The following is a 26,899-nucleotide window of genomic DNA, read 5'->3' as shown; positions in this document are numbered from 1 at the left end:
GTTTGGGAAGAAGCAGAAAAATGGGCCTCTTGCCTTTCATAAGCCTTTTGGTGAAGGGAAGTCCCAAGGTCTGTGCTGCCTTCTCTGTATCCATTATCTTTTGTAATGTTAAAAAAAAAAAATCCTAAAACGTAGCAGCTTAAAACAATCAACATACTTTTTCTTACAGTTTCTGTAGGGCAGGAATTCAGTGGTTTGGCTAGATGGCTCTGGCTCAGGATCCTTCATGAGGCTGCAGTCAAGATGCCTTCCAGGGTCACAGTCAACCTAAGACTTGTGTATTAGTCCGTTTTCACACTGCTGATAAAGACATACCTGGGACTGGGTAATTTATAAAGGAAAAGAGGCTTAATGAACTTGCAGTTCCACGTGGCTGGTGAGGCTTCACAATCATGGCAGAAGGCAAAAGGCATGTCTTACGTGGCAGCAGGCAAACAGCAAATGAGAACCAAGCAAAAGGGGTTTCCCCTTATAAAACCATCAGATCTCATGAGACTTACTCACTACCACAAGAACAGTATGGGGGAACCACCCCCATGATTCAGTTATCTCCCACTGGGTCCCTCCCACAATGCATGAGAATTATGGGAGCTACAATTCAAGATGAGATTTGGGTGGGGACACAGCCAAACCATATCAGCTTGCATTTTTCATTCACTACTTCAGTTCCTCACTACCACGAACCTCCGTAGAGGCCTACTTGAATGTCCTTACAAAACCAAATGACAACTGGCTTATCCAGAGTGAGTAATCCAAGAGACAGCAAGGCAGAAGCCACAGTGTCTTTTATGACCTGGCCTTGAAAGTCACACGGCTTCATTTCTGCAGCATCCTGTCAGTTACACTGGTGAGGTCAGCCCTATTTAATGTAGGAGGGAGCTGCACAAAGACTTGACTTCTAGGATCCAAGTATCATTAGAGCTACCTTGGAGGCTGCCTGCTATACTCTCTCTCTATAGAGATTGGTTTTGAGGGACCAACAGGACGGACACAGTAAGTTAGTAATAAGGCGGGAGTAAGGGTTTCAGATCTCTTGGTTTGAGACCAGCATGCACCTCAGACCAATGCAGGATGGTCTGAGACATAGGGATCAGGCTGATGATTTGGACTGATGACTTGAGGATCAAACTCTGGATTCCTGAAGGAACCCCAGGCAGGCAGAGTTCTTGGCCCCTTCCCGTCTAACCCAGGAGGGAACTGGGCTTCAAGAGTGTTTTGTCCTCCGACTTACAGATCCAGCTAGTGGGAGCAGCATCGACTGGGCGTATGATAATGGCATCAAATTTGCATTCACATTTGAGTTGAGAGATACCGGGACCTATGGCTTCCTCCTGCCAGCTAACCAGATCATCCCCACTGCGGAGGAGACCTGGCTGGGGCTGAAGACCATCATGGAGCACGTGCGGGACAACCTTTACTAGGCGACGGCCCCGCTCTGTCTACATTTATTTGTACCCACACGTGCACCCACTGAGGCCACTGTTAAAGGAGGCCGTTCCTTCCTGTGTGAGTCAGAGCCCTCTGGGTTTGTAGAGCACACAGGCCTGCCCCTTTCCAGCCAGCTCCCTGGAGTCCTGTGTGCTGGTGGTGTCCCTGCAAGGAGTGGTTCTGCCAGCCTGCTCAATTTTGGTCCAGCTGTTTTTGATGAGCCTTTTGTCTGTCTCTCCTTCCACCCTGCTGGCTGGGCAGCTGCACTTAGCATCACCCCTTCCTGGGCGGCATGTCTCTCTCTACCTCATTTTTAGAACCAAAGAAAATCTGAGATGATTCTCTAGCCTCATCCACATCTAGCCAAGCCAATGACCTTGCTCTGGTGGCACTGTGGGAGGCACTGCTTATCTTCAGGTGGGTCTCAAAGATGACATAGAATTTCCTTTAATTTCTCTCAGTCTTCCTGGAAAATATTTTCCTTTGAGCAGCAAATCTCACAGGGGTATCAGTGAAGGTCTCTTCCCTCCCTCCTGTCCTTTTTTTTTTGAGACAGTTTTGCTCTCGTTGCCCAGGCTGGAGTGCAATGGCTTGATCTTGGCTCACCGCAACCTCTGCCTCCTGGGATCAAGCAATTCTCCTACCTCAGCCTCCCGAGTAGCTGGGATTACAGGCGCATGCTACCATGCCCGGTTAATTTTGTATTTTTAGTAGAGACAGGATTTCTCCATGTTGGTCAGGCTGGTCTCAAACTCCTGACCTCAGGTGATCTGCCTGCCTCAGCCTCCCAAAGTGCTGGGATTACAGGCATGAGCCACCGCGCTGGGCCCCTCCCCTCCTTTTTTAGGCCTGAATACAAAGTAGAAGTTCACTTCCCTTCCCTGCGCTGAGAATTTCTACATACTACAGTTCTTACCCCTCTCCTCCCTTTATTATTCAGTGTGACCAGGATGGCGGGAGGGGATCTGTGTCACTGTAGGTACTGCTCACCCAGGAAGGCTGGGTGAAGTGACCATCTAAATTGCAGGGTGGTGAGATTATCCCCATCTGTCCTAATGGGCTCACCTCCTCTTTGCCTTTTGAACTCACTTCAAAGATCTAGGCCTCATCTTACAGGTCCTAAATCACTCCTCCGGCCTGGATAATCTCACCGCCCTGGCACATTTCCGTTTGTGCTGTGGTATATCCTGTGTTTCCTTGTCCTGGTTTGTGTGTGTGTGTGTCTGTCTATTTTGTATCCTGGACCGCGAGTCCCTAAGTAGAGCAAGAATTCATCAACCAGCTGCCTCTTGTTTCATTTCACCTCAGCACGTACCATCTGTCCTTTTGTTGTTGTTGTTTTGTTTTTGTTTTTTCGCTTTTTCCAAACATTTCTGTAAATCTTAATCTCCTCCCTAGGATTTGTACAGCATCTGGTGTGTGCTTATAAGCCAATAAATATTCAATATGAGTTTCATGATCATCTCCTATTCTTTGCCTTCACCTGAATAGAACCAAGCCATGGTTTTGAATATGCAACTCTTTATAATGTCAGAAGTCGACTTTAATCCCTGTCTGTATTGCATGACATGTAGAAGTCCTCCTTCATCAGGCCAAGGGGCCTCCAGGGCAATGTTACCTTGGTGATTTCACTGTGGTCCTGGGTCTAGTTCTTAGCTTTTCAGCTCAAAAGCCTGATAGTCTCAGTGTCCATGTTGATTAAACTAGGGGATGCTGACTCACGCCTATAGACCTCAGATGAGGCAGATGATAAAATCAGAATGCGAATTTATTAATTTACATCGTGGCATGTAACTGTTGAGTGGATTGGATCCTCACGTCGGCCTGAGCAGTACATTTTCTCCCTGTAGGCAAGATACATGGGAAGCCAAATTATAATCAGAAGGTTGCTTAGTGAGCGGGCGTCAGAGCAAGGAAAGTTAATTAAAGTCTATGATTAGAATTTTTAACAGCACCCAGCTCTAATAGCATAATATATCCAGCTCTGTAGCCAGAGCACACCTGCCAGTCAGCCAGCTGGTCACTTGTGCTGGCTGGTTAGGGCTGCCTCAGACAGGGCCGTGCCTTGGTGAGCATAACCAAGCTTGCCTCTGTGGCTGGCCTGTAACCTGGGCCTAATTGTGGTCACTCCCCTCGGATTGAGATTAGCCTTCAGATTCCTTAAGGGAAAGATTAATTTTAAAATTTTATTATTATTTCTTTCTATGGAGAGATGGGGCCTTGATATGTTGCCCAGGCTGGTCTTGAACTCCAGGTCTCAAGCAATCCTCCTACCTTGGCCTCCCAAAGTGCTGGGATTACAGGTGTAAGCCACCATACCCGGCCAAGGGAAAGATTGCTTAAACAAGACATAAATGCCAGATACCATAATGAAATTAAGAGCTTTTGTTCATTAAAAGATACTATAGAAAGGGAGAAAACAAGTTAAAGGCCAAGAGAGGATGTTCACCATATTCCTAATACACACAACAGACAAAGAATGCATGAAGAACTTCAACAAATCAATAAAGAAAGCACAGACAAGCCAATAGAAAAATGTGCCAAATTGACCAAGCATTTCGCAAAAGAGGAAGCACAGTTCATGCACGGTGGTGCATGCCTGTAATCTCAACACTCTGGGAGGCCGAGGTGGGAAGATTGCCTAAGCCCAGGAGTTAGAGACCAACCTGGGCAACAAAGTGAGACCCTTGTTTCAACAAAAATAAAAACAAAATAAAAATAAAAAATTAGTTGGGTGTGGTGAAAGCACCTATAATCTCAGCTACTCAGGAAGCTGAGGTGGAAGGATCATTTGAGCCCAGGAGTTTGAGACCAGCTTCAGCAACATAGTAAGAACCCGCCCCCAATGTCTCTATAAGAAAAGGAAAAAGATTATCTGGGTGTGGCGGCATGCACCTGTAGTCCCAGCTAATTGGGAGGCTGAGGCGGGAGGATTGCTTGAGCCCAGGAGTTCAAGGCTGCAGTGAGTTACGATCCACCACTGCACTTCAGCCTTGGTGACAGAGCAAGACCCTGTCTCCAAAAAAAAAAAAAAAAAAACAGAGAATAAGAAGCAGATATATCTGATCAACATATAAAAGGATGATTAGTGATTGAGGACATGCAAATCAAGACCGCAGTGGGATGCCGTTTTATACTCATTCAATTTACAAAAATCAAAAAGTTGGAGAGGATGTGAGTGGCAGGGTCTCATACCTTATTGGTGGGCAGCTGAATTAGTAAAACTACTTTACAAAACAGTTTGACATTATCTTTTCAAGTTTACACCTTATGATCCAGCTATTCCACCCTAGGCATGACCTCAAGAAATTCTTGCAATTGTACAAGAGGAGACATATGAGAATGTTCATAGCAACATTGTTCACAATCATAAAAACCTAAAAATAACTCAGAAGACCATCAGTGGGAGAATAGGTGAAAAGGTGTGGTACATTCACATACTGAGAGATTATTATACAATAGTCAAAACAAAATTTAGTATGATTTCCTTTATAGAAAGATCCAAACACCTGACAAAAAATACATGCATACTTTTAAAGAAGATATACAAATTTTGATGAAACTATATAAAAAGAGAAGCAAGCCATAGTGGACATGTCCAGACCCCACTTTCTGGCTGAGTGCACAGATCCCAGCAGCCAAGTATTGCCTGCCAATGTTCAGGGCTACGTCCCTCTCTAGAGAATTGCTCTTGGCCAAATGGGGGTTGCCTCACGCAGGAGGCTGCGCACCTGTCTTTTCTTTTACCATCCTCCCAAATGTCTACCCATGACAGACTGGCTCAGGAGTACACATGGCTAGCTCTTTGCTTCCAGGTGAGATCAACACTTTGGCACAACAAATGTTCCCGAGCTCCCATGGGGTTAGGCTAGAGCTCCAGACGATTTCAGGCAAGTCATCCTTGCTTAGCCTTTTCTCCTGCCCCGCCTGTTTCCTTCACTCGCCTCCTGAGACCACTCCCCTTCATATCACTTGCATAAGAATCTCCATCTCGGGTTCTGCTTCTAGGGAGACTAAGACCACAGGAAATGAAGAACCTGGGATTCCTGAATGATGATTCCTTCAAATGGAGAGAGGTAAAGGATGAGAGAGAGACAGGGCCCTGTGGTTAGAGGATGAACCTTAGCTTTTGTTTTAGATTCTGTTTTTTTTCAGGTGTTTATTACGTTTTTTTTTTTCTTTTTTTTTGAAGTAGAGATAAGGGTCTCCCTATGCAGCTTAGGTTGGTCTTGAACTCTTGGCCTCAAGTAATTCTCCTGCCTTGGCCTCCCAAAGTGCTGGGATTACAGGTGTGAGCCCCTGCTCTCAGCCTATTATATGATTTTTTAAAAAACTTAATTAAGTAGCTAAATAAATAATTAAAAGAGGACCATGTGGCTGGGCGTGGTGGCTCACGCCTGTAATCCCAGCACTTTGGGAAGCCGAGGCGGGCAGATCACAAGGTCAGGAGATCGAGACCATCTTTGCTAACACAGTTAAACCCCGTCTCTACTGAAAAATTACAAAAAAAATATTAGCCAGGCGTGGTGGCAGGCGCCTGTAGTCCCAGCTACTCGGGAGGCTGAAGCAGGAGAATGGCGTGAACCCAGGAGGCAGAGGTTGCAGTGAGTGGACATCGTGCCACTGCACGCCAGCCTGGGTGACAGAGCGAGACTCCGTCTCAAAAAAAAAAAAAAAAAAAGGAGGAGCATGCATAGATCAATGAAGGGTGTGTCACTAACCATGGGTTGTAATTAATCTATTTCTATGGACTTGAAAAACAATTTTAAAAATGTTTATAAAGATACTAATTTTAAACAAAAATTGTACTATTCAACATGGATTTATTGAGTACCTACTACGTGCCAGAGACAGTTTTTTTCCTTTTTTTAGAGGCAGGGTCTGGCTCTGTCACCAAGGCTGGAGTCCAGTGGGGCAATCATAGCTCACTGTAGCCTCAAACTCTTGGGCTCCAGTCATCCTCCCACCTCAGCCTCCCAAAATGCTGGGATTACAGGCACGAGCCACGACACCTGGCTCTTGAGACAGTGTTATTATTTTATTATTGCAAACAAGAAGACAAAATCTGTTACTGCATGAAATTTCACTGTAGTTGGAAGTACTCAAGTAAAGTACTCAAGTAACTAAATTAAGAAGCTAATTTGGGTGAGGAGAGCTGCTATAAATAAAAGAAAACAGACTGCTGTCAGGAGAGTGATGGGTGGTAGCGGAGCCTGTCTAGATTTGGAAAGCTAGGGAAGATAGTAATATAAACTATTCTTAACTTTATTCTTTGTATTCTTTGTTTACTTCCCCAAAACATGTGAAAAAAGTGGGCTAGATTTTTTATTTTGAGACAGGATCTCCCCTCTGTCACTTAGACTGGAATGCGGTGGCACAACCACAGCTCACTGCACCCTTGACTTCCTAGGCTCGAGCAATTCTCCTACCTCAGCCTCTGGAGTAGCTAGGCTAATTAAAAAAAAAAAAATCGTTTGTAGAGATGGGGTCTTTCCACATTGCCCAGACTGGTCTGAAACTCCTGGGCTCAAGTGATCCTCCTGCCTTGGCCTCCCGAAGTGCTGGGATTATAGGCATGAGCCACCATGCCTGGTAGCGACTTACATTTCTGAAGCACATTTAAGTTTGAAAGGCTTTCATACCTCATCAAATCAGTCTGCAGGGAATTTTCCACCAGTAAGACATCAATGAGGATGGAGAAAGTATAATCTATCAATAATGGGGAAAAATGTCTTGAGTTCTCTTTTTTGCAGTACTGGGGAGGAGGGGTTTCTCCTAGCCACCTCCAGGTCTTGCACCCAATTCTCTTGGGGACCAAAAGAAGATCTTTGTGAAGTAGCTGACAGAATGAGGGATATCTTTGGCATTAGCTGTTGTCCAGTTGACACCAGAGCCCTTCACTGGACTGCAGCCCCCGGGAGGCAGGGAGCAGACCATAGCCACTTCTGTATTCTGGGTCACAGGTGGTGGAAAGCTGTGGAATGGACCAACTTTTTCACCAACCCACATGACTTTGGCCCATGAGATAACCTCTGGGCTCCTCAGTTTCTCATCTTTAGAAGAATAACGACAGTATCTGCAATGACTTATCAAGAGAATTAACTAAGTGAGTATTAAAGCATTCAGATATTTACCTGGCAGTAGAAGCTCTTGGTATGTGTTAGAATTATTCTCAGCTGGCACACGTTTACCTATGCAACAAACCTGCACGTTCTGCACATGCATCCTGGAACTTAAAGTGAAATTAAAAAAAAAAAGATAAAAAGTAAAAGAATTATTCTCAGCTGGGCCTGGCGGTTCACACCTGTAAGCCCAGCATTTGGGGAGGCCAAGGTGGGCAGTCTGCTTGAGCCCAGGAGTTTGAGACCAGCCTGAGCAAAAGGGCAAGACCCTGTTTCTACAAAAAAATACAAACATTAGCCAGGTGTGGTGGCTATAGTCCCAGCTACTTGAGAGGCTGAGATGGGAAGACGGCTTGAGCTCAGGAGGTTGAGGCTGCAGTGAGCCATGATCAAACCACTGCACTCCAGCCTGGGTGACAGAGTGAGACCCTGTCTCAAAAACAAACAAGCAAACAAACAAAAAAGAATTATTCTCACTGAGTGGTGGAAATTCATTTATAAATTAGGTCTTCAGCATTCTCCCTAAAGTGAGAGACTTATTTGCTTCAGATTGTTCATGAAATGTAATAACAAAGATCTCAACAGATCACGGAAAAACACTAGCTGGATGTTAAGTAATTTTTATTATTATTTGGGTTTGGAAATATTGGGGTTCTTTCTCTGGGATTTTCCCCAGGTTCTATAGATATCGAGTTTCCTTTATGAGATTAAGACAAAGGATCACTGCCTGAAACCTTCGCAGGTCCAGCTTCCAAACACAACCATGTCAAACATAAAGGCTCACTGGGTTTTACAGGTCTTGGAAAGGCCCTGTTGTAAATCGGTTTTGGGTGATGTTGAGGGCATGTTCCAACTCTGGAATGTCCTATGTAGACTGCGCTTCTTTTATGTTACTATAGGAAGACTAATTATGCAGAATCATTTTTATCATTATCATCATCATCCTTATCTTTCTGTTTGATGAATTCTGGAATTTTGCCAACCCAGGCAGCTTGTAAAATAAATTCTCTCTGCTATTTGTACTGAGCCTTAAATCACGAACACCAGCTGTTTCTTGTATTTGAAGTAAAGCTTCAGGTATATTGGGGGCATCCAGGGAGCACAGGCATTTTTTTCGTCTCTAGAATACACAGGTTCTGTGGTTCAGCTGGGCAGTTTGCTCCTTTAGTGCAGAAAGTGAATCTCATGCTTTTTTGTATCTCCTACAAGGCTTAGCTCAGCAGCTAGTAAATATTTGTTGATATGATTTGCTGCAGGACAGCCGGGTAACAGTTGCAGAAGCCACGCTCTCAACAAGTCAGGGAAACAGGAAAAAGGTACTTTTTCCAACCAATATTATCAGTGGAAGTCTGGAAAATATATTGGAATGTATGTCCCTACGTTCTAAGAGAGACAGAGCATAAATTAAATATTCAGAGATAAGGAAGGCTTGGTATTGGTTAAATTGCTTGCAGCTTTATAGTGATTTATAGTTTTAAAGTGCTTTATAGCTATTGGATAATTAAATTATCACAATTACCCAGTGATAGATGCAGGCTGGGTATTATCATCCTTATTTAACTGTTGAGGCAGTTGAAGTGTTGAAGAGGCAAAGGGACATGCCCAGACTTAAGGCGATGGAAATGGCGAGGCAGATTGTCAAGAGCGGCTCTACAGATTATTGCTAAGGTAGCAAAAGGGCAGGAGATGCTTTGCTGACTTTGGTTTTGAATTTGAATGCCTTTAAAATACACATAGCTCCTGCAGTCCCTCTGGTCTCACACTTTTGTATTTTGTGCCTGGCTCCTGAAACCTTTTAGTTTTCAACTGTGCACTGATGAGAGGGAATTTAGAGAGCAAAAGCCAGGTCTCCCTCGCCGGCTGAGGGGCATCCTGCTGTTCCTATAGGCTCTCCCACTATGGGTCTGGGCTCAGGATTGCCATCAGGAGAGTTATGGCTAATATTTTAATGCAAAACATCTGGAATGGGCTGAAGACTATTTCCAACCTTCAGGGACTTTATGTTTTTTTTTTTTTTTTTTGAGACAGCATCTCTCTCTGTCACCAGGGTGGAGTGCAATGGCGTGATCTTGGCTCACTGCAACCTCTGCCTCCCTGGTTCAAGCGATTCTCCTGCCTCAGCCTACCGAGTAGCTGGGACTATAGGTGCCCACCACCATGCCCAGCTAATTTCTGTATTTTTAGTGGAGACAGGGTTTCACCGTGTTAGCCAGGATGCTCTTGATCTCTTGACCTCGTGATCTGCCCGCCTCGGCCTCCCAAAGTGTTGGGATTACAGATGTGAGCCACCGCATTCAGCCAAGGGACTTTATGTCTTTTCATAGGGATTCACGGCCTGTGGAACCACCTATCCCCATCTTTATTAGCCTCTCACATCCTTGGATGACAATATGTTCACTTCTCTCAACAAGCAAATAGATGTATTCTGTTTGAGTATTTAAGCAATTCGGCCTAGCTTTACCATTAACCTTGGCTTTGGGCTTCTAAGCCCTTCACGGGCAGAGCCAAGGTCTTAGTCATTGAGAATCCTCAGCACTTAAGCACACAATGGCGCATCATAAAGAGGTATTGAATGAGTACCTGCAGCGGGACCAAGTCCACATCGGATCCCAAAGAAGCCCGGGATATTCTTTCGGCTTAGCTCACAGGCTGCAGCAATCTTCCTCCCTCAGCTCTGAGTACCTCGCCATGGCATTGTTCTTTCTGATGGATGTGAGACGCACGGAGGTCAGGAAAAGCAAAGACCTCCTGTTCCCATTTCAGCAAATCTGTATTAGAAAACTCAGAGACACCAGGCTCGGTGGGAAAGGATAACGTGTCTCCTCACTATGAAGTTGTATTTCTTTTTTCTTTTTTTTTTGGAGACGGAGTCTCTCTCGGTCGCCCAGGCTGGAGGGCAGGGGCGTGATCTGGGCTCACTGCAAGCTCCGCCTCCCGGGTTCACGCCATTCTCCTGCCTCAGCCTCCCGAGTAGCTGGGACCACAGGCGCCTGCCACCACGCCCGACTAATTTTGTTTTTGTATTTTTAGTAGAGATGGGGTTTCTCTGTGTTAGCCAGGATAGTCTTGATCTCCTGACCTCGTGATCCGCCCACCTTGGCCTCCCAAAGTGCTGGGATTATAGGCGTGAGCCACCGCGCCCAGCCGTGAAGTGGTATTTCTAAAATGCTTCCAGAGGCAGCTGGCGGGTGGACAGGTATTAACTTGGTTAAGAGACATTAAAGAAGAAGGCACTAGATCTTCCTCCCTCCCTCCTGCCCCAGGACCACCAATACAATCAATATTTAGCAGACATGTCTCTGTAGGTCCTTATGGGCTCTCTGGAACCTGACTCCTATCTAGGAGTCTTCTGTTTACTCTAGAAAACAGATGAAAGATACGTGTAGCCAGAAAGAGACTCATTCAAGCTGGAAAGTGAACATGTTGCTGGGCCGGGGAAGGCCTGTGCATGAGCAGTGCCGGCCCTGGAAGAGGGTATTTCCTTCCCTCTTGCTGCCAGCACTGCAGAGAGATGGGAAGGCCCAGACGCCAGCTCTGCCGTCGTGGAGGCCAACCGCATCATAACCTTTGGAAATTAAATCAGGAGATCGGGAGGAGGATGGCCAGAGCTGTTTCCCTTACTCCCAATAGAAGAAATAGAAACGACATTGATCAGTGTTCTTCTGGGTCACTCATACTGGAAAGGGCTTTTACTCCAGCAATACTAAGATTTTACTTTTTATTTCTCTGATACTTGGATCCAAATACTCTTCACCAACAGCTACCGTTGATACTTGAGCAATGTAAGGCTCAGAGGGAAGTTGTTACTTAGGACTTGACGGCCCTGTGTTCTAAATCTTTGTTTTCAACATCCTGAAGCATCTCTCAAATTTCTCATGGTCTCAATGCTTAGGGTATTTCTGTGGTCCTGGGAAAGGATAGGCCTTCCTTGTTTTTTGTTTTTAAATTTATTATTATTATACTTTAAGTTCTAGGGTACATGTGCACAATGTGTAGATTTGTTACACATGTATACGTGTGGGCCTTACTGTTACTGCAAGAATCATCTTCCAGAGTCAGGCTACCTTCTCCTTCCCTACATGATACATTCCTGAACATATCCACACCTCTATCTATCTATCTATCTATCTATCTATCTATCTATCTATCTATATGTATGTATGTATATCTATAAAAAGCCTTAAGGATGCAAGTCTAGCAGTAGACACAGATTATAATGAGAAGTCTGTTTCCAGTGAGCCAAAATCCTGCTGCTCAAATAGAATGACAATATCAGGCAAAACCAGGGAGCTTGTCAGAAACGGAATCTCTGGCCCTCCTCTAGACCTTATTGCATCAGAGTCTGCATTGAATATAATTCCAGGTAATTCACATGCACAGCAAAGCTTGGGAAGCACTGAGGTAAAAAATATATTATTAATTATATCTCACCTCATCAACTTTTAGGCAGGTGGTCTCCACCTTGGCTATACATTAAAATCACATGGGGGCTTTTAAAAACTACTGACGCTTGGAGCTTTACTCCAGACCAATGGAAACAGAGTCTCTGGGCATTGGTTTTATAAAAATCCATCCAGGTGGTGCTAATGGACTGCCAAGGTTGAGGACAACCGTTTTAAACTCTATTTCCGGCACCATTTTCCCAGTGTTTTTTACATCTGTTGAGAGACAGTTCTCCTTGGGCCTTTTATATTTCTGCATATCTAGATAATTCCAGATGATCTTTTCAAGAATGTTAGAAGAACAAACAACCTTGAAAGATAGACAATATCTCCCTCTGGAGTGAAGGACAGATTTCTCTACTGTCCGTTATAATAAAAGTAATGTTCCTTCTAGAGCAAAAGGCAGTTAGGCTCACTGCCTATTATAAAAGATTTGGGGACTTATGGCTTTAGTGCTGACATGTAAAGAACTTGGAAACTCTTTCAACAAGAAATAAGCTGAATATGCTGAAAGTTAATGACTTTTCTCGGACCTATCAGAGAACTGAACTCCCAAGGCACCTGCCACCCCCAAATCTGGAGAGAGGCCAACCTTCTGCTCCAGGTACACAGCTGTGATCTGTATACCTGGAGGAGAGACTGTTAAAGCCATAAGCTGGTAAAAACACTTACATGGTAATTTTGATGCAATTGGAGGCTGAGTGTGAACCTGCTTGAGATTGAGAAACTCCCGGGGGCCTGTAGCCTTAGGGGCTCCCCCAGTATGTTTGTGGATCTTACCTCTAGGAACTCCACCAGGTTCTCATAATGAAGAACCAAGAAAAAATCTCTGGTGTTTCTGGCAGGGTGGAGGAAAGGTAACCATTTTGAAATGCCCAGAGTGTTCTTCATAACAAAGGCCTACGTTGCTAGGAGAAGACTTTACCAGAGCCTTATCTACTTGGGGGAAGGGAAATTATCCAAATCCAGTCCCCTGTGATATTCCTATCTCACCCAAGAGAGGGGGAAAAAAACTAAGAAACACTTGTGAAAGTCACAGCCCAGAGACCTGCTCATCTCATAATCATAAGATGATAGAACATTTTTCTCCTCCTACATCCTACCACCACACCAAGAGGTATAATGAAACTGGGTTAAAGCTGAAAGAACTGGAAGATGCTGACTTTCTCAGAGGAGGAGTACTTAGGGAAACCAAAAGACAGCTGGGGAGACAAAACCAAAGATCCCTGAGGAATTGGAAGCCTCTGGCACCAATAACTACAGAAAACATTAAGCACAGCCCAACTCCTAGCCAGACTAATACAAGTCTCACACTGAAAGCCTATTTACCTCAGTTTCTATTAGTCAATATATCATGTCCAGCTTTCAAAAAGAATTTACAAGGCATATTAAAAGGCAAAACAAAACCCAAAACCAAAATCAAAAACATTGCCTGTAGCTGGGTGTGGTGGCACATGCCTGTAGTCCCAGCTACTCAGCAGGCTACCGGGGAGGATCACTTGAGCCCAAGAGTTCGAGGCTGCAGTGAGCTATGATAGTACCATTGTGCTCCAGCCTGGGCAACAGAACAGGACTTTGTCTCTGGAGAAACAAAACAAAACAAAGCAAAAGCTATCGGAAGAGAAAAAGAAACCAAACTCAAACATGATACAGATTCTGGAATTATCACACAGGGAATTAAAAATAACAATGATTAGAGCTGAGTGTGGTGGTTCATGCCTAAGTCCCAGCTACTTGGGAGGCTGAGGCAGGAAGATTGCTTGAGCCCAGGAGTTTGAGTCCAGTCTGGGCAACATGGTGAGACCCTGTCTCTAGAAAAAAAGTAAAATAAATAAAGATAAAATAACAATGATTAATGTGTTAAGTGTTCTTTTTTTTTTTTTTTTGAGACGGAGTCTCGCTCTGTCGCCCAGGCTGGAGTGCAGTGGCGCGATCTCAGCTCACTGCAAGCTCCGCCTCCCGGGTTCACGCCATTCTCCTGCCTCAGTCTCCCGAGTAGCTGGGACTACAGGCGCCCGCCGCCTCGCCCGGCTAGTTTTTTGTATTTTTTAGTAGAGATGGGGTTTCACCGTGTTAGCCAGGATGGTCTCGATCTCCTGACCTCATGATCCGCCCGTCTCGGCCTCCCAAAGTGCTGGGATTACAGGCTTGAGCCACTGCGCCCGGCCTATGTGTTAAGTGTTCTAAGGGAAAAGACAGACGGGTAATGTAAGCAGCAGAAAGATGGAAACTCTAAGAAAGAATTAAAGGAAAGTGTTATGAATCAGAAACACTGTGACAGAAACAAAGAATGCCTTTGATGGGCTCATTATTGGTAAACCAGAGACAGCCAAGGAAAGCATCAGTGAAACTGAAGGGGGGAAAAACACTTCTCATATTGAAATGCAAAAGACAAAGGATGAAAAAACCCAGAACAGAACACCCAAGAACTGGAGGCCAATTTCAAAAGGTATAATGTACACGTCATTAGAATGCCAGAAGCAGAAGAGAGAACAGAGCCAAATAAATATTTGAAGTAATATGCTTGAGAATTTTCCAAAATTAATAGATACCAAACACATATCTGTGAAGTTCAGAGAAAACCAAGAAAGATAAATACCAAGAAACTCTACCTAGGCATAACATAATTAAACTGAAAAAAAAAAATAATTGAAGTCTTGAAAGAGCCGGAGGGAACACTTTACCACTTTACCAATAGAGAACAAGAATAAAAACCACAGCAGACTTCTGGTCAGAAACTATGCAAGCAAGTAGAAAGTGAAGTGAGGCCGGGCACGGTGACTCACGCCTGTAATCCCAGCACTTTGGGAGGCTGAGGTGGGTGGATCATGAGGTCAGGAGATCGAGACCATCCTGACTAACATGGTGAAACTCCGTCTCTACTAAAAATACAAAATATTAGCCGGGCGTGGTGGTGGGCGCCTGTAGTCCCAGCTACTGGGGAGGCTGAGGCAGGAGAATGGTGTGAACCCGGGAGGTGGAGCTTGCAGTGAACCGAGACCGCGCCACTGCACTCCAGCCTGGGCAACAGAGCAAGACTCCATCTCAAAAAAAAAAAAAAAAAAGAAAAAGAAAGTGAAGTGAAATATTTAAAACGTTGAAAGAAAAAAACCCACCAACCTAGAATTATATACCCAGTGACATTATCCTTCAACAGTGAAGGCTCAGCTGGGCACGGTGGCTCAAGCCTGTAATCCTAGCACTTTGGGAGGCTGAGGCAGGATGATCACCTGAGGTCAGGGGGTCTGAGACCATCCTGGCCAACATGCCGAAACCCCGTCTCTACCAAAAATACAAAAATTATCTGGGTGTGGTGTTACACGCCTGTAATCCCAGCTACTTAGAATGCTGAGGCAGGGGAATCGCTTGAACCCAGGAGGTGGAGGTTGCAGTGAGCCAAGATCGTGCCACTGCACTGCTGCACCCCAGCCTGGGTGTCAGAGCGAGACTCTGCTTTAAAAAAAAAAAAAATAGAGAAAGAAAGAGTGAAGGATAAATATTTTCGCAGACAGATACTGAGGGAATTCATCACCAGCCTATCTGCTCTACAAGAAATGTTAAAAGAAGCATTTAAGGGGCCGGACACGGTGGCTCAACGCCTGTAATCCCAGCACTTTGGGAGGCCGAAGGCAGGCGGATCACGAGGTTAGGAGATCCAGACCATCCTGGCTAACATGGTGAAACCCCCTCTCTACTAAAAATGCAAAAAATTAGCCGGCCGTGGCGGCGGGCGCCTGTAGTCCCAGCTACTCGGGAGGCTGAGGCAGGAGAATAGCGGGAACCCGGGAGGTGGAGCTTGCAGTGAGCCGAGATTGCGCCACTGCATTCCAGCCTGGGCGACAGAGCGAGACTCTGTCTCAAAAAAAAAAAAAAAAAAAATGAAAAGAAAAGAAGCATTTAAGTGAGTAGGAAAATAGTATAAGTCAGAAATTCAGATCTACATACAGAAAGGGAAGGACCAGGAATAAATGAAAGTAAAATAACTTATTTTTCTTATTCTTAATTTATCTAAAAGATAACTATTTGTTTAAAGCAATAATAGTAGCAATGTATTATGTGATTATAACATATGGATAAGTGAAATAAATTTCAACAATGTCATAAGGGGCAGGAGAAAAAAACTGGGAATACTTCGTTACGAGGTTATCTGCTCTACATGTGAAGTAGTCTAGTGTTATTTGAAAGTGAACTTTGGCCCGGAGGGTGGTGGCTCACGCCTATAATCCCAACACTTTGGGAGAATGAGGTGGGAGGGATCACCTCAGGTCGGGAGTTCGTACACCAGCCTGACCAACATGAAGAAACCCCGTCTCTACTGAAAAATACAAAATTAGCTGGGTGTGTTGGCACATGCAATCCCAGCTACTCTGGACGCTGAGGCAGGAGAATCGCTTGAACCCGGGAGGTGGAGGTTACGGTGAGCTGAGATAGCGCCATTGCACTCCAGCCTGGGCAAGAAGAGCGAAACCCTGTCTTAAAAAAAAAAAAAAAAAAAGTGGGTGGGGGGGAATTTGATCAAAAACTAGTGAACTTTTGCCCACTTTCCCCAGCCAGACATGAGGTTACAAAGGCAGAATTTCGCTCACGGTGGTGCTCAGCAAATAGCCTTTTGCTTCCTAATACATAGCTTTCAAGGACTGTTAAATTCTGCAATATCTATCACCATGAATTTAAATAAATTTCAATTTTAAAAATCAGATTTTGCCACCCAGAAATATGTGAAAGAAGAGGTACTGATAGAAACAAAAGCATGGTGGTGGCAAGCTTACAAAATAAATTGACGTAAGAACTCTAGGCAGAATTCTTCAGATTTTTTCATCCTGCACCCCTATAATTTTTAAAAAATCTAGCTTGTCACACCCAACATATGTAACTATGTATTTATACATTCTGTACAAATGCCACTGTAGTCATATTATATATTTTATAAAACATAAAAATTAAAATAAAAAGAATGAGATAAAAATAGAGCTTATAAGTCTTAATAGCTCCTTCCTTTACCCCCTGGTAGGAATGAATGCCTCACTTTGGAAATCACTGGATTTGATTGAAAATGCTTCTAATTCTTGACTCCGATTTACCTTGAGCTCTCTAATAGATGTGAATAATCTCATAAACGAATGCCTGCCTCTTCAAGCAGACCAGGTAGGCAAGCTACGGCCCGCAGATCAAATCTAGCCTCCATAGCCTTCAAGCTAAAAATGGTTTTTACATTTTTTAAACGTAAAAAAGACTCTTTAGGCTGGGCACAGTGGCTCATGCCTGTGACCCCAGCACTTTGGGAGGCTGAGGTGGGAGATCCCTTGAGCCCAGGAGTTCGAGACTGGCCTGGGCAATGCAGCAAGACCCCGTCTCTATGATTTTTTTTTTTTTTTTTTTTGAGATGGAGTCTTGCTCTGTCACCCAGGCTGGAGTGCAGTGGTGTGATCTCACTCACTGCAAGCTCTGCCTCCCAGGTTCATGCCATTCTCCTGACTCAGCCTCCTGAGTAGCTGGGACTACAGGTGCCCACCACCACGTCTGGCTAATTTTTTGTATTTTTAGTAGAGACAGGGTTTCACTGTGTTAGCCAGGATGGTCTCAATCTCCTGACCTCCGCCTCCCTAAGTGCTGGGATTACAGGCGTGAGCCACCACGCCCAGCCTTTTTCTTTTTTTTTTTTAATTAAAGGAAAAAACAGACTCTTTAGTGAGAACAGTTGCTCTATCTTACCTTCTGGACCCCAAAGACTAAAATCTTTATTTTTTGGCCCTTTCCAGAAAAAGTTTGCTGGACCCTGGGCAGGGAAAGCATGTGGGTCACCTTTACCTTTCCTCTAAATGGTGAGGCCTTGGAAAGCTCCACACAGGGCTGTCCAGGTGGCTCTCCAGGCCCAACGGGCTGGCCGTGGCTGCAGCTGCATCCCTTCCTTGGCCTGTAGGCTACCAACCCACGCTCTCGCTGGGAGCAGGCCCTCAGCCTGTGCTCTTGGGCACCTCATGGTGGTCATTAGCTAAGTCCCAGATGACCAGACACTAGGCACCCAACCAGGGAGCCCCCAGCCCCAGCCCACTTCCTTGCAGTATCTCTGAGGAGTTTGGCAAGTGACATGTCCTGGCCAGCCATTCCGTAGCTCTTACTGCCCTGTGGCTGGTAGGGGGGTCTGGCCTCCATCCAGAAATCCAGCTGGCAGGGAAGGAGTGGGTGTAGTACGGTTGAGAGGAGGCCAACTGGGTGCCTGGATGGAGGCAGCCATGTGGCGGAGGGTTGCCCAATAGTCTATCATCAACTTCTGGGCATATATCTGGGCAGGAACGTATATCCTGGAGGAGAGGGAGGCAAGACCTTGGTGTTAGAGGCCTGCATTTAAGGATGACACCAGGGGAGGCAGGTCCCTGGTTGTGGGTGGTGAGAGTGAGGTCCAGTAACTAAACATGGGGAGCAGCTCAAAGCAAAGGTTTAGGAGCTCTGGACTGACAGAGGCAGAGCTGAGTGGAGCAGGCAAAGGTGAAGGTCCTGGATGTGAAGGTTTGTTCCCTAAGCTTTGGGGAGTCATTGGAATGAGTGAATCCACAAATCAGTCAACAAATAGGTCCTGGGCAGTGGCCTGGCTATACCAAGAGTTCCTGGGATGATGCAAATGAATATGACACAGCCCCAGCCCACAAAGACTTTGTTTTGTGTTTGCAATGCCTGTAAAGAATTAGAATCTATGGTGTGTGATGGAGGCAAAAGGCATGATTAGCTAAACTGGGGAGATGTGGTCATAGGCTCGGGTTCCCTGCAGTGGGTGGCCACAGACTGGGATTTTGCATGAGCAAGTAAATTTGGAACCTCTAATCCAGAGCAGCATTAACCTACCTTTTAGGCGTTTCATTGTTTTCTTGGATTTTTAATATTCCATTTCCTGAAAGCACCTGCTTGGCATATTTCTGAAAGGTGGGATAAGCCTGTTTTTTTGTTAATTAAATCACATTTTGACTGCACTAGGGGAGCTTTCATTTTAAGAAACAGTGGCAAATCCTCTCGATAATCAAAGAATCCTTTTAGAAAGGGAATGATGATGATCCTGCTGTTCTTTTTTTAAAGATTACACTGGATGTATTTATTTTCCTAAAACACCCAAAGGGGACTTTTGAAGACTAAAACATAATTTAGTTTGGAAGTTTTGTTTGCGGATGTTGGAGCACCTCACTCGATCTCTGGAGACCCCCAGGTGGTCCCCAGCCAGACATGGGAATTAATGCCTTTAACGAGGACGAGATTCAGGGCTAGAATCAAATTTCCTGCAGTCTCCCCATCACGGTTTGTCGAGTTAACTCCTTCACATCTTACCTAACTCAGCTCAAATGCTACTGTTTGGCTGGGTGCTTTTAGCTTTAATTTTGTGTATGTGATAAAATATACTTAACATAAAATGTATCATTTTGTTTTTAAGTGTAGAGTTCAGCGGCATTAAGTATACCTACACTGCTATGCAACCATCAGCATCATCCATCTCCAGGACTTTTTCCTCTTCCTAAACTGACACTATATCCTCATTAAATAACTTCCCATTTGCCCATTGGCAGCCACCATTCTGCTTGCTGTCTCTATGAGCTGGACTACTCTAGGTATTAAATGCCACTTTTACAACTTCTCTTTAATTTAAAGGGTTACTCAGCCATCGTATGAAGAGTCAGAGTTCTACAAGACTTGTTATAAGAAGCAACAGAGTCCTGCTCCTCGCTTTCTTCACCGGTCTTGCTCTCTGGCAATAACCACATTGAGTTCTTCTAGCCTTGATGCTCAACATTCATAAGACTAGGTAAAGTGCTTATATTGCTACTTCTTGATTTTTCAGTTTTGGGCATTTTTGATTGATTCTCACTATAAAAAGTAAATTAACTTCCCCGTATTTCCTTTAAAATATGATTTTTTTTTTGAGACGGAGTCTCGCTCTGTTGCCCTGGCTGGAGTGCAGTGGCGCAATCTCGGCTCACCACAAGCTCCACCTCCCGGGTTCACACCGTTCTTCTGCCTCAGCCTCCCGCAAAGCTGGGACTACAGGCGCCCGCCACCATGCCTGGCTAATTTTTTGTATTTTTAGTAAAGACAGGGTTTCACCGTGTTAGCCAGGATGGTCTCGATCTCCTGACCTCGTGATCCGCCCACCTCTGCCTCCCAAAGTGCTGGGATTACAGGTGTGAGCCACCGCACTTGGCCTAAAATATGTTTTATTGTGAAGTATATCATATGTACAAGATCCTGTATAAAACTTCAGTGGCTGTTAAAAAGAAAATTAACAGCCGGGCACAGTGGATCACACCTGTAATCCTAGCACTTTGGGAGGTTGAGGCGGGCGGATCACCCGAGGTCGGGAGTTTGAGACCAGCCTGGCCAACATGGTGAAACCCTATCTCTATTAAAAATACAAAATTAGCCAGGTGTGGTGGCAGGTGCCTGTAATTCCAGCTACTGGGAGGCTGAGGCAGGAGAATCACTTGAACTTGGGAGGCAGAGGTTGCAGTGAGCCAAGATCACACCACTGCACTCCAGCCTGGGCAACAGAGTGAGATTCTGTCTCAAAAAAAAAAAAAAAAAAAATTAACACTCTTACCCTATCATTCAGCTTAAGAACAAGAATGCAACATTATTCGAGTAGCCTGCACATGCCCCTCAAATGTACTCCCTTTCCTTTCCTTTTCTAGACAAAACCACTAATCATGCTACTAATTTTCTTTCTTTTCCTTATAATTACTGCATAAGGACTTATTCCTAAACAATATGCTGTTTTGTGGATGTATGTAAATGGAAACACAGTGTGTTCTGACTTGGTTCTTTCGCTCAACATTACATTTTTTGAGGTTCAACCATGTGGATGCATGGCGCTGTAGTTGACTCCTTTTCTCTGCTCTTTGTATTCCGTTGTATGACATCTCCATTTATTCAGCCAATCTTGTACGTATGTTCTGGTGACATGTGCAAGAGTTTCTCTCTTTTTTTGGTTTTGAGACAGGGTCTCACTCTGTCATCCAGGCTGGAGTACAGTGGTGTGATCACAGCTCACTGCAGCCCCTACCTCCCAGGTGCAGGCCATCCTCCCACCTCAGCCTCCCAAGTAGCTGGGACCACAGGCGCGCACCATCACACCTGGATAATTTTAACTTTTGTAGAGATGGGGTCTCACTCTGTCACCCAGGTTGGAGCACAGTGGCGTGATGACATTGAGTTTTCTTATTTAAGAATAGAGTATACTGTTAGATTTGTTTGGAATGTTAGCATTTTCCAGTAGTTTTATATTTGTGTCCAGGAAGCATGGAGGCCAAAGCAACTCCATCTTGGATGCTAATCTGCCATGTTGACTTCTGGTTGCCCCCAGATCGGGGAAGGCCTCAGGATTTCCAGTTTGTCTGTTGTTCCTTGTGTGGAGTATGTGCTTGCCGTGAATCCTGCCCTGGGGTTGGTACAGCCTTGATACTATCACCCTTCAACTGTCCTACAAATCCCTTCGGAGTTATCCTGTCCCTGTGGTGTATGGGCCATGGGTCTCGGGGGTAGTGGTGCAGGAATCACCAGCTTATCTCACCAATACCTGATACACAGACATGACTTCTGCTTCTAAGTCCCTATTAAATGTTTCTTTCTAAAAAACAGATTTGTCGGCCTCTTTCTTGGACCTCTCAGCTTCCTAAGACTTTGGGGGCAGGTTTGCATATACCTGCTTACTTCAGAACAGGGAGGATTGCACATTGCTTGTTAGAATTATTCCTGATTTTTTTTTTTTTTTTTTTTTTTAAGAAGGGGTGTCCCGAGTAGCTGAGACCACAGGTGCATGCCACCATGTCTGACTAACTTATTTCTACTTTTTGTAGGGACAGGGTCTCCCTATGTTGCCCAGGCTGGTCTTGAGCTCCTGTCCTCAAGTGATCTTCCCTCCTTGGCCTCCCAAAGTGTTGGGATTACAGGCATGAGCCACTGCACCTGGCTACATGCTTTCTTTTATTAGTATTTACCTGGAATATCTTTTTTCCATCCGTGACTTTGAGTCTTTCTTTGTTCTTATGTTTTAAGAGTGCCTCTTGTGAAACCATATAGCTAGTATTTTTTTCTTTTTTTTTTTTTTTTTTTTTTTTTTGAGACAGTCTTGCTCTGTCGTCCAGGCTGGAGTACCATGGCATGATCTTGGCTCACTGCAACCTCTGCCTCCTGGGTTCAAGCAATTCTCCCACCTCAGCCTTCTGAGTAGCTGGGATTACTCCCACACCATGCCTAGCTAATGTTTGTATTTTTAGTAGAGACGGGGTTTCACCTTGTTGGCCAGGCTGGTCTTGAACTTCTGACCTCAAGTGATCCACCCACCTTGGCCTCCTAAAGTGCTGGGATTGCAGGCCTGAGCTACCATGCCTGGCCATATAGCTAGGATTTTAAATAAATCATATTGATCATTTTTGTCCTTTACTGAAGAGTTAAATCCATTTACATTTACTATTATTATTAGGCAAGTTTCTTCTTTTTATGCCCTTTCAGTTTGTTCTACTTTGTTTTTCTTCTAGGCTCTGGAGTATCTTTATGTTCTACTTTTTAAAATTTCTTTTTGTAAATCTTTTTTCCTCATCTTTTTCTGGTTTATGTTTCCTCCTTCATCTCTTTTTATCTTTATCCTTTCTACCTGTTTGAAAGTTGTGTGCACTGGATCTATTCTTCTAGTTGTTGCTCTAGCTATTTGAACACGCATATTTACCAAAATCTAAAAAATTGTCAATATCTCTTTTTTTTTTTTTTTTTTTTTTTGAGACGGAGTCTTGCTCTGTCACCCAGGCTGGAGTGCAGTGGCCGGATCTCAGCTCACTGCAAGCTCCGCCTCCCGGGTTCACGCCATTCTCCTGCCTCAGCCTCCCAAGTAGCTGGGACTACAGGCGCCCGCCACCTCGCCCGGCTAGTTTTTTGTATTTTTTAGTAGAGACGGTGTTTCACCGTGTTAGCCAGGATGGTCTCGATCTCCTGACCTCGTGATCCGCCCGTCTCGGCCTCCCAAAGTACTGGGATTACAGGCTTGAGCCACCGCGCCCGGCCTATTGTCAATATCTCTCCGTTCTCCCAACAATTCCAGGACCTTAAGACACTTTAACTCTGATGACCCACTTGCAGATAACATACTATTCTTGTCCAGGACTTAAAACTTTGCTGTTAGATGATGCTGGGAAAAATGTTTCCTGAGATTTCATACCCACAAGTAAGCTCCCCAACATGAGTCTGTGGTTTAAGTTTATGCTAACTATGCAGTCCAAAAAAAATCTTAAATCATTTAATTTAGAGTGGTCTCAGGTTGGTAGTGTCCCCAGCAACTTACAGAAGTAGATGCAAATCTTCTCTGGAAGAACTCACCTTCAACCCAGGCCTCAAGGGATTCTCACAGATAAATGTTCAAGGAAAATGATTGGTTCACAGATACGTGGCATGAAAGAAAATGCACCATGAGTGAGAACCAGCAGAAAGAATACGCAGCAGAAATAGACTTAAAATATCTAGGAACTGTAATTATCTGACACAGAATATAAAATATCTGTCTTATACGTTTAAAGAAATAATAAATTCTAAAATAGATAAGAAATTCAAGTCATTTGGGCTTAAATAAAAAAAAAAAAACAAATAGAACTTCCAAAAATAAAAAATGAATATCATATTGCGTTGACTATAAAACAGGATTGATTTTATAAGATGCACCATAATTTTATGTGCCATCAACAATACTGCCAATTATCATTGCAAGATGCCACCAATTGTAAGATGTATCCTGATTTTAACAGTGTTAAAAACGTGAGAAAAAAAAAAGGTTGCAGAATCAATGAACCTTAGCAATTGAAATGTAAAACTTCACAGATCAATTAAATTGCAGATTAAACTCAGCCAATGAAAAAATCAGGTAAGTGGAATAAAGACACAAGTATTTTTTACAGATAAATTATCCAGAATGTAGCCCAGAGAGACCACACAATGGAAATATAACAGAATGGTTATGAGTCTTGGGGGCTAGAATGAGGAGGTCTAACATCTATCCAGTCAAAAGTTTCAGATGAAGGTAATAGAGAGGAGAAGGGGCAATGTTTAAAAATATAATGGCTGAGAAATTTGGAAAATAATGGAAAGCGAGTAACACGCAGATAGAGGAATTCAAATGATTCTCAAGCAAGACAAAACAAACAAAAAATTCCATACCTGGACATATGATGGTGTATCTGAAGAATACATGATAGTAAAACTGTGGACCATCAAAAGCCAAGAGAAGATCTTCAAAGAAACCAGGAACAAAGAGAGGTCAGCTTCCGAAGAACAGTAAGTCAACAACTGATTACCTTTTAGTAGCAAAAATGGAAGCCAGAAGACTGTGGGATAATATTTTCAATGTGCTGAGAGGAAAACAGTAATAAACTTAGAATTTCTATCCCCAAAAACCCTTTCAAGAATGAGAGCAAAATAATTTTTTCTTTCTTCTTTCTTTTTCTTTCTTTCTTTTTTTCTTTCTTTCTTTCTTTCTTTCTTTCTTTCTTTCTTTCTTTCTTTCTTTCTTTCTTTCTTTCTTTTCTTTCTTTCTCTCTCTTTCTTTCTCTCTCTTTCTTTCTTCTTTCTTTTTGTTTTTTTCTTTCTCTCCTTCCTTCCTTCCTTCCTTCCTTCCTTCCTTCCTTCCTTCCTTCCTTCCTTCCTTCCTTCCTTCCTTCCTTCCTTCTTCCCTCCCTCCCTCCCTCCTTCCCTCCCTCCCTTCCTTCCTTCTTTCTTTTTTCTCTTTCTTTTCTTTTTTTTTTTTGAGATAGGTTTTTGTTCTGTCACCCAGGCTGGAGTATGGTTCACTGCAGCCTCAAAGTCCTGGGCTCAATCGATCTTCTTGCTTGCTTCCCGAGTAGCTAGGACTACAGATGCATGCCTCACCATGCCCAGCTAATTTTATTTTATTTTTGCAGAGATAGGGTCTCCGTGACTTGCCCAGGCTGGTCTTGGACTCCTGGACTCAAGTGAACTCCTGGGTTCCTCCTGCCTTGGCCTCCCAAAGGACTGAGATTACAGGTGTGAGCTGCTACACCTGGCCAAGAATTTTCAAATAAGTAAAAACAGAAACCTTCACTAAAGGAAGGTTTGAAAAGATAGATTTGAAGCAGAGGGAAGATGATTCTAGATGCATGGTACATGCATCCAGTAGGAAAATCAAGAACACCAGCATTCTGAGAAGTTCTCTGAGGCAAAGCTTGCTTACCTCTTTGGTGTCTGTCTGGCTTTTCCTCCTTTTGGGGATCTGTAGATTCTTGTATTTGTGCCAACCCAGCGATGGCTTTAAAAAAGCTGTTACTCAAAATATTTTATCCTGCATTTGAGTTCTTTCATTTGGGCAGGATTGCTTAAGTATCTAACCTACCAACCTGCAGGAAATAAAAGTCCTCCAATAAAATTTCTAATTTACGGAAACTCTCCTTCAGTCTATATGGAGCCCATGTTACCCGTCCTCATGGTACAATGTGCCTTTCCCTTGTAGCACAAACACCAGCTACAGTTTTACACTTATCTGGAGTGAGATGGGCTCCAATCACCAATTATCTGCATGCTATTTAAATTAATTGTCTACTTACCCCTTTAGAAATGGAAGGGCCAGATATGTGTTGCTTTCTATTTTGCTTCCAGATTTTAGCAAGTGCCTGGAAAATAGTAGGTATTCAGTGGACATTTACTGAGTAAATGATTAGGTGAGTAATTAATTGTGAGTGAAAAGCCAACCTTAGGTCAAGCATAGCTATGTGTCTCTGCTTCAAATCTAGCCATAAGCTGATAATTGCAGTTCATAAGCATGATAATTGGGTGCTCACGCATGCGTGTGTGAGATGTATCACCCTCAAACCTTGTTACGATGTCAGCACATTATCCGTCCAACATGAACTTAGAGGAAGCAAAATCAAAAACAAATCCAGCCATTGGAGATGGTGCTTTCAGTGTTGGCGAATTCCCAGAGAACTCTGCTGTCCAATGTGGTAGCCATTAGCCACATGTGGCTATTTAAATTTTATTTAACTTAATTACAGTTAAATACAACTCCAAAATCAGTATTCAATCACACTAGACACATTTCAAGTAGGCTATCCTATTGGGGGGTGTGGACATAGAACATTTCTATTATCACAGAAAGTTCTATTGGAAGCTGTGTCATAGAATTCTCAAAAATTCCTAACTGCTTCTCTCTCTCTCTTTTGCTCTTATTCTTTCTCTCTCACTCTCTGTCTCTTTTCCCACCCTTAAGCCAAGTACAAGGATAGTTGTCTCATTATTGGTGGCTTAAAATGATGTTTTTGAACAAGAAGATGCTGGGTACTTTTGGTGACTAGCACTATCTCTGTTTATTTCCTTTTAAACTCTTGAGCTATTGTTTAGCAATACACCCTTTTATCTCCATTGATACTGAAGCTGAATGTTACTTGGGTGGAAAGCATAACTGCTTTCTTTTCTACGTCCTTAAACCCTTTGCTAATGTTACTCTTTGAGAGTCCCCAAAGCCAGGGTTCTAGGAGAGTCTGGCATGTGTGAACAGCTGAACTACAAAATAATGGAGTAGGGCAGGTTGGTGGGGGAGCAGGGCATTCTGTCGATAAAAGAGCTGCCTTCTCTGGACACATAGCCGGTTAATTGGCCATTCTGAGATACTATGGATGGGGAGAGGGGGCTTCTGAGAATCGCCGGTGACAGTTAAGTGGCCTATTGTTGACGTCCTCTGCTGAACGACTTGGTTGGATTCAGCCTCTGCCTTACCCCCACCCCCTGTGGATTTTCTGTTAGATTCATCATTTGCCATTCAGGCATCATCTTTCACTTTCTCCTTCCAAGATGACTGCTTTGTGTGCTGGCCCCTGCTTTACTCCTGCTATTCCCACACTATAAAGGGAACTGTGTGGGGCTTCAGCAGGACTGAGA

The 26,899-nt window shown here is 43.9% G+C and overlaps 1 protein-coding gene, 1 long non-coding RNA gene and 1 other non-coding gene across 4 annotated transcripts in view; 2 read left to right on the top strand and 1 right to left on the bottom strand.

The window, feature by feature from the left end:
- The window catches only part of CPA4 (carboxypeptidase A4), a 47,543-nt gene extending 27,654 nt beyond the window's left edge, over window positions 1-19,889 (top strand). The window contains exon 11 of one of the 2 annotated variants that reach the window (XM_050785026.1): window positions 19,625-19,889. In XM_050785026.1, coding sequence (XP_050640983.1) covers window positions 19,625-19,731 — 107 coding nt within the window. In that variant the 3' untranslated portion in view covers window positions 19,732-19,889. Of the gene's footprint in view, window positions 1-1,233; window positions 2,885-19,624 lie in introns of those variants that run through there. The other variant, XM_050785025.1, reaches the window with a different exon arrangement.
- Window positions 164-24,448, bottom strand: LOC126951149 (uncharacterized). Its single transcript, XR_007724370.1, has 5 exons — window positions 24,170-24,448; window positions 23,339-23,362; window positions 10,131-10,253; window positions 3,047-3,272; window positions 164-321 (listed from the first exon to the last, which is right to left on the bottom strand). It is a non-coding gene; the product is annotated as an uncharacterized LOC126951149 (long non-coding RNA).
- Window positions 24,449-25,765: 1,317 nt separating this feature from the next.
- Window positions 25,766-25,869, top strand: LOC126951879 (small nucleolar RNA U13). The gene has a single exon (XR_007724720.1). It is a non-coding gene; the product is annotated as a small nucleolar RNA U13 (small nucleolar RNA).
- Window positions 25,870-26,899: the final 1,030 nt, after the last annotated feature.

The sequence above is a fragment of the Macaca thibetana genome, chromosome 3 (assembly GCF_024542745.1).
Source record: "Macaca thibetana thibetana isolate TM-01 chromosome 3, ASM2454274v1, whole genome shotgun sequence".
Classification (NCBI taxonomy): Eukaryota; Metazoa; Chordata; class Mammalia; order Primates; family Cercopithecidae; genus Macaca; species Macaca thibetana.
This window is presented reverse-complemented; position numbering and strand designations above follow the sequence as displayed.